An 8,068-nucleotide genomic window follows, 5' to 3' on the forward strand; every position below is an offset into this window, starting at 1 on the left:
ATACTCCAGGTTTGGTTTGGTGTTTTATACTAATGGAAAGTCCTCCGTGGTGTTAAGTAAAATAACAGTTCAAACCCCAAATCAATACTTTGGTACCATCTACTTTTGTCTGTCTTTGTTTGCTGTGATTTTGCCCCCTGGTGGTAGTAGAAAGAACTGCAGATAAACTTTTTATTCTGGACTAAAAATAACAGGGTTCAAAACTTGAAAAAAAAAGTAGCGTCTTTCGTCCAAGATTTTCAGTAACATATTTTTCTGTTCTGTGTCATTTCTTCAGGTTTCGTCTGCTGTTTTTATACTCGTTGGTACCCCTAATGGCCAATGGACTCCAAGCAAGTGGCGTTGGCGGCTTGTCCTCGAAAAAAATTGGAATCTTCGCAAAGGAATCTTCGCAAAAAATAAAAAGATGAGCGAACCCCTTTCCTTCTGTCCATGACTTCACAGACACACAGCTGGCCTCTCACTCCTCTCATTGCTTGCCCCCGACTGTGTGTTTGCTCATCTTTTCAAGTGCAAATCGCTTCCACTTCCTGTTACACAAATCGTCATCGTCATAACAAGAACCTGATGATTGATAACACGATGTATCTGCCACCATCGTGTTGGCCACCAGAGGGCGACAGTCGTCTACCACCAGTGCCCCGTTCCTCACCCTTTTCCCCCAGCTAATCCACAGCAGCCCCCGTTGCCGTGGCAACGCAGCAGCGAGCAGGTGACGCATTGACAGCGAGCAGATGGTTCCCCGCAGAGGTGAGCACCGCGGCCGGCCTACAATGTGTCCATATTCATCATAAAGTCCGCCCCGAGTCTTGGTCAAAGTATCAGCACTCCACTTGATATTTACTCACTGCGCGCTTTGTGGCCGGGCTCATTCAAAGGCCCCAAAAGTACTTTTTGTGCAGCTGTAAAGAGCGTGACAGGTTATTTCAAGGGGCCGCTGATGAATAGAAAGCGTTGCATTCAGGGGGCTACTGTACATTGCGGCATTTAGGAGAGCAGATAAAGTCAAGATAAACAATCAGGCTCCCTTGCAGGTGTTTTTGGCCTCTCGCTAGGAAAAAGAAAAAAAACAAGACGCCAATTTTAGTCCTCCTTTTCTCGTCTCTTTATTCCCGCTAACTCCGGAATAATCCGGCAACAATACGAGCTGGGCGGGAGGTGGGGGGCTTCTGCTATTAAAGAGATCAGCGAATGTGCTGCGGGACGTTTACAAAGAGAGACTCGATAAAAAACATTTATGATGTAGCTGAAGTTTAAAATCCAATTCCGATGGTCCTTTAATACCTAAAGTAATGGATTCCACTCGCAATTACCTAAAGTACGTTTTTAAGTATTAAGTTTAAGTACTTAAATGCCTAAAGAAACCGATTACTCTCCTTTAGCAAAATACTTGAAAAATTGAAAGAGAATAACCCATATCGAATGAGTGGACTCTTAAAAAAAAATTGATATATATTTGGGATTGAATGAGCAGGAAAAGAGACCATATTGATGTGTGTGTGTGTGTGTAAAATACTGCACACCTGGAACAGCCAACATAATGGGGGGGGTTCAGCTAAAGACACACAGCAAGGAGCCATTCAAGAGGCCCGCGCCCATAATGGAGTCACTAATAGGTGGCCATTCAGCAGGGAAAGTCTTTTCTGGAGGGACGCAGAAAAGTTTTGGGGTGGAGCCACAATCACTTTGTCTGCTGCCTGTATGAAATTTATGCACCCCCCCACCCCAGTCTTTTTTTTTTTTTTTATAAACTGCTGAATAGGCGACACGCATAGTTTGGAGTCGTCCTTTCACGCTCACTTGAAAATAAATTCAATAGTCTCTTTTGGAATGAGTTGAGTACACGCCTCCCCCGCCCGCCCCCATCCCGTCCCCAAAACAAATGAACTGCCCCATCTCCTTCTTTCTTCTTCTTTCTCGCAATGGCCCAATACTTTTGTCCGCAAAGCGTATGTCCAAGTCAGTCTGGCGGCGTGGTTATCACGGTTGCCGTAGAAACACGTTTGTTGCATTGTTGTCAAAGTTATCAGACGAAGGATGCATAAAGCCATTCAAACGATCATATTTATGTGAATATACATTTATCTGTATATACATAAATCTACATGTATATTTGTCAATATTTGCATATTTGTACATTTGCATGGATAAATGCGTATATGCATATGTGTATGCACAAATGTGGAATTAACATGCAAGCTGTTCCAGGATACTTTTATATATATATATATATATATATATATATATATATATATATATATATATATATATATATAAATAATGTTTGATGAAAAAAAAAAATCACAGCCAACAAAATGTCAGTTGAGCTTTTCTGTACTTTTTCTCTGCCGATAATTCGGTAAAAAACAACTTTGTAGCAATTATTAATATGATTTATTGCAGGAAAAAAAATGTCCCTTTTTCTTTGAAGTAACAATAGTCAGAATGTCATTTGGATTTTTTTTTTTGCTGGTAATTACAAAGAAAACACCAGTCTCCTTTAAGTTCAGTCTTGATAGCTGTCAAGAGGTTGTAGCAAGTATATCGAGCGTCCCTGCCCCCTGGGGGGGTCCAGCGGCGTGAGCCGGGGGGGTCCAGACCTATTGGACGAGGCGACTAATCTTAAAAAGCTGGAAGCATATTGAGAAATGTCAAAGGGCCGGCCTGACCGATTGATGAGATGAGGAAATAAGGGAGCGTCCCGGGGGGGCCCGCGGGAGCGGCTGCGGGTCAGCGCTCTGCCATTGTGCCGGCGCCAAAGGGCAGCGCCCGGTGTGCGGCCCGGCGCCGTCAAAGCCCTCCTGACGCTACCCTCGGACTCGCTTTCGCAGCCTTTGTGACATCGCGCGCACGTGTTGATTTCCGACACGCATTGTCTTTCCGGGAAAATGAATTGAACTCATCAATTCCAAAGAGATATTTTGACATTCGATTCCTATTTGTTTGCTTTTTTTTTTTGTATATTTTTAGTTTCGCTAAAGGAGGGTCAAAATGTGTTTGGAATTGAATGCATTAAGTTCTAAAGTAAGTTATTTAATGGCTAGGTGAGAACGTACAAAGTTATTGATTATTTGAGGTTACTTTAGGTAATCAAGTATTAAAGTACTGAATTTAGCATTAGCTTTTTAAATTGTGTATTCAATTCATTTGTTGTTTTTGTTAAATGACATTTTGAGCATCACATGTCTTGTTCGAAGACAAGACAAAAAGCAGATAAAAAAAGCCTACATATTTTTTCGTATGTCTTAGCAACCGTCAGTGTGGCTCTTGGATTACCCAAAATGCACTGCAGCGCAGCCACCGAGCGCTTTTTTCCCCCCGACTCTCACTTCTTTATGTAGACAAATTAAATAAAGCATTTTTTCCCCCTATGTAGACACATGTCCAACAGAGGTGAGAGAGAGCGTGCGTGTGTAGGTAGAAAGAGGAGGGGCTCCGGCGGGGGTGTTTGCTGTTGTTACCGTGGCAACGTGCCCCTGACTAGTCCACAGGCACAGTTAATATGACACCAGTGTGGCATTTAACTGGATTTTGTGGCTTTGCACGTCACAAAATGAAGAAGCTCCGCTTTGAGATGCACTCTACATAATAAGCTTTGCACGCACACACACACACACACACACACACACGCACACACACAGACGCCGTTGAGCTCTGATTTGTGCGCTTGATAGGCTGTCTTGTTTGCACACAGCTCCCCTACTATACCAGCTTAATGTAATTAAGAGCAGGGACATTTGCGCTATTGGAGGGCGGACACAACCTGACCCCTCGCTTTGTTTGGTCACCTTTCACCTCTGGCACGGAACATTGCCTTTCTAAGATTCTCGACAACGTGCGCAAACAAGATCGCCGTTGTCCGCCGCTAAGAAAAAGTTTTGGGAGTACCGTCATATCAAATCATATCGCGGATTTCCAGCGACGTGTGACGAATGGATCAATGTCTTCAAGTGATGACAAAAAAACAAAAATCTATGTGTAGTAATACATGTACTAGTACATGTAAAAAACGTACTTGACAAGAAACTGGCTTTAAGACTCAAATGTGGGAGGGTAATTGCAGTGCATCAGGTAAAGTCGACGGTCTTTAAAAAAAAAGTTTTTGCGATCTTCTCTGATGCGGTAAATCCTGATATCTATTTGTCATTCATTTAGGGTTTGTGCAGCTATGATTAGTGTCTCCATTCTGTCTTGTAGTTCATTTTTTCCAGCCGCTGATGTGTTTTCTCGATGTCAGCAACTCCTTCAAATCGATGGGGATACATGCCATGCAGGTGCTTGTCCTTCCATGACGGTCCATCTGGCTCCTTCTTACTGGGCTTCTGTTGTCTGAGGTATTCACTGAGCAGGCCACTTATTCTTGAAAGTCTGTTGTGTCCTCATATATAATGCCCGTTAATGTTAAAGGTAGTTCAAAGGTCTCATTGAGGCATCTTGACAAAGCATTTTTTTAGAATTGGAACGTACTTTCCTCAAGTCATCTTGCTTGGACAAGTTCGGAAAGAAAAGTTTCCTTACAAAATCCAAAGGGTTTAGATTGAAGGGGAAAAGGTCCCCAATAAGCAAGAAGTATCCAGTGGGCCCCTTTCAACTTTTTGCTGATCTTTTGACCGTCATCCGGCTGAATGCAAGCCCATGCCGGGCCCAGAGCCGTCCTTGCACCTCGGTGACACTAATGAATGTTAAGTAGGTTATCTACTGGTGCGCCACCGGCCTGACTTTTTGTAGGCTCGGCTTTTGTGACGATGCCCCCCCCCCTTTTCCCGGGAATGACGCCTGCGCCGCTCTTCGGCGTATTGATCCCCCCAGCCTAAAAAAAGCTCTGTTGCACCAGCAGGGGGTCTTAGTGACTCCCGGAGCTCATTTCAGGGTCACAGAGTCCTTGCAGCCACCCTGACCCGAACCCCAACCGGCACACGGCGCAACACCCGGTGCCTGGATGTGTTTTTGTTTTTGTTTTTTGCTGAGGATCGGTCGCATGCTCACATTTGCGCTTGATTGTGACTGACCTCTCACATGCTGCGGTGCTCGGCCTGCTTCTTTTGTGCCCAACAGATCCTGCCTGCCGTGTTTTTATGGTTTTTTGTACTGAGGTCCGGAGGCTGTGTTGTTGTCTTCACACTACAGGCAACCATCACCCAATTCAGAAAAAAAAAGAAGGCCATCTGGAAATTGTTTGTCTCATTTTTGTCGCAAGCCATTTTGTAGCTACAGCTTCTCTTAGTGGGACAATATAATGAGGAAACCAAGTTCATTTTAAATTGTCTCGTACATTGACGGCTTACGAGTTTTGAAATCAGAAGTAAAATTTAAGAGTTTGTTGATTTTTTTTTTGGTTGAAGTTACTGTAGAGAAACCACACCCAAAAAGTATTGCCATGTAAAATAAATAATAATGTTGAGGAGTTAAAATTTGGGAATTGAGTTCTGCAAGGCTCATGATTTGCTTTTTTGGACCATTCAAAATGTGGGCCGCAAATGGCCCCCAGGCCACAATTTGGACACCGTTGGTATAGAGTGAAATCTGAGCGACTGATGGCTTCTCCAAAGTAATCCTCAATTAGTGGTCGATTTATGTTTGGATGGAAAACGACTTTGAGGCCAAAGTTGAGGTGCACAAAGCATAAGAACCGAACACGTTTTCGTGTAAATGAACCCCCCCCCCGGGGAAAAAAAAGACGCCAACTAGTGGCTTTGTCTTCCAGCTCCTGTTAATGGAACTCCGATGAAATGCCGATTAATAGGACCCAGCGGCAGGCCGTTGGCGTAATCAGGCAAATTAATAAAAGCTCCCTAAACGGAGAGCCAGGCTCCCTGGAGGAGGCCGAGCAGATGGCGACGAGAGTCGCTTCGGCCATGTCTTCTAAATGGGTAACTCGATCAGGCGCCTCACGTGGACAGGAAGTACCTGGAGGTGGAAAATCCCATTTGATGCCCAGCGGCTCAAAAAAAACGCACGTTTCTTGTTTCTTGTTTTTTTCTTGCCTGTAAAGCCTCATTCAAGACTTTTTGTTCCTCCTAATGTTTTCAATAACAATCTGAGTGAAAAAGACAACAATTCCATATTATGTTTAAAAATATGCAAGTGTCTGGTGGTCATGCCATGTTGAACTTTGACATGTTGTCACCATCTGGGTGAAATTTCAGCTCCCTACTGTTTTCTTTCAATGAAAGAAATGACAGAAAGATTTCTTTGGGATTGAATGCGTTCAGTATGGTGCAATACAGTCGCATGTCATCTCAACATTGTCCTCCCCACTGGGGTGGCTGATGGATGGATGACTCGACATGAGGGGTTCTTGCGGCCGACCCCTGGCCGTTGAGAAGGTCCGACAAGCAGATGGAGCCCAAAGGGATCTGCCGCGTGGGAGAGCAGACTCTTATCAAGTGGTGGCGCTAATCAAGACAGAGGGCTTATTAATGTACTATCTCCATGAGAGGGGGGCGTTCTTCATCACTGTACACTGTAATGATCGGCTCTGTTTTTCTCTTTGTTACAGAGACGCGTCTTTGTGTCTTTTGTCCGAAAGGCCGATTTCCTGCCGGACTGTGAGTCATCACATACACACACAAGCAGTTACATCAATACAACGACGCCTTGATATGCGAGTAACTCGACAATTTCAAGATAAGAGCTTCTTTTGTTTGATTGTTCTTTTTTGCTTTGTCTTGGAAACAAAAACTGGTATCACAATAAGTGTCGATTCCACAGATTGTCCCCATCAAAAAAAAAAAAATTATATATATATATATATATATATATATATATATATATATATATATATATATATATATATATATATATATATATATAATTTATATATATATATATATATATATATATATTATATATATATATATATATATATATTTATATATATATATAAATATATATATATATATATATATATATATATATATATATATATATATATATATATAAGTAGACACAAAGCGTCATTGACATTACACCGCATTTCAACTGATCGTGATTATTGTTTGTTAGCACCCTCTATTGGTAGAAAAATGCAACATGCTCGGCTCCGGTTTCTACAGCCAGTATATATATATATATATATATATATATATATATATATATATATATATATATATATATATATATATATATATATAAAATCGTTATTTAAACTAAATATTTAAACGTTTAAATATTTAAACTATGTTTTTTGACCAAATCAACTGTTTGACGCAGAAAAAAAACATTTAAACACAAATAATAGTACATGTAAATCAACATTAACACAAGAGCACCAATATAGTAAAAAAAAAAATAATAACCTGAAGAAAAACGCATAAAACATTGTTCTGATTTTTTCTAAAAAACAGGCATTCATGTGATTTAGAGAAAAACATGTTGACAGCAATCTAAAAAGTTAATAATTCCTCACACAGACTTTGACAATGAGTGCACCACTGCACCACCTGGTTCCCTGGCTGTGCAATTACACTTCACAAGGCAAAAGAAAAGCCTGTTCCCTGGGGTCATACGTACCCACCCCTCCCCATAAAGAAACGTCTTGCTGAATTGGGTTCTAGTGACTTTTTTACAAAATGTCATATGCATTTATTTCTTAAGATTTACACGAAAGACAAACCGAAACTAAAACAGATTACGTTTCACGATCTAATTTGAGGAGTGGCTGAAATTGAGACAGACCCCTAAAATACGTAAATACAATTAAAATCGTAACGCCCCGAAAAGTTCCCCGAGAAATAATAAAAGATGCGCGACGTGGATGTTAGCCACTTGTCACTTCTTTGTTACTTGCCAGCGTTACTTAGTGTTGCTGTGGCGACCGCACACTTCCTGTCTCGGCGTCCGGCCAAAGAAACAAGTAAATGGCCCGCGTTTGCATACGAGAGCGTCCTTGCCACTCGTGCCCGGCGCTTTTGTTACCCGGGGCCACGCGTCAGAATGCACAGGTGGCCAAACAAGCCAACAAGATGGCTGCAAAAATTCCGTTCTTGTGGACAGGAAGCTGTAAACGCAATACTTGTTTAAATCAGTGGAATAATGGACGACAAGTAAATACATTTCATTGAAATTT

At 41.8% G+C, this 8,068-nt stretch overlaps 1 protein-coding gene across 1 annotated transcript in view; it reads left to right on the plus strand.

Annotated features, from left to right (window-relative positions):
* The first annotated feature begins 302 nt into the window (after positions 1-302).
* Positions 303-8,068, plus strand: part of LOC148405720 (uncharacterized) — a 16,151-nt gene continuing 8,385 nt past the window's right edge. The window contains exons 1-2 of the mRNA XM_088406899.1: positions 303-750; positions 6,500-6,548. Of these exons, the coding sequence (XP_088263025.1) occupies positions 735-750; positions 6,500-6,548 (65 nt within the window). The 5' untranslated portion in view covers positions 303-734. The remainder of the gene's footprint in view (positions 751-6,499; positions 6,549-8,068) is intronic.

Source organism: Hippichthys cyanospilos, chromosome 22 (assembly GCF_059441005.1).
Source record: "Hippichthys cyanospilos isolate Australia breed blue-spotted pipefish chromosome 22, RoL_Hcya_1.0, whole genome shotgun sequence".
NCBI classification, from domain to species: Eukaryota; Metazoa; Chordata; class Actinopteri; order Syngnathiformes; family Syngnathidae; genus Hippichthys; species Hippichthys cyanospilos.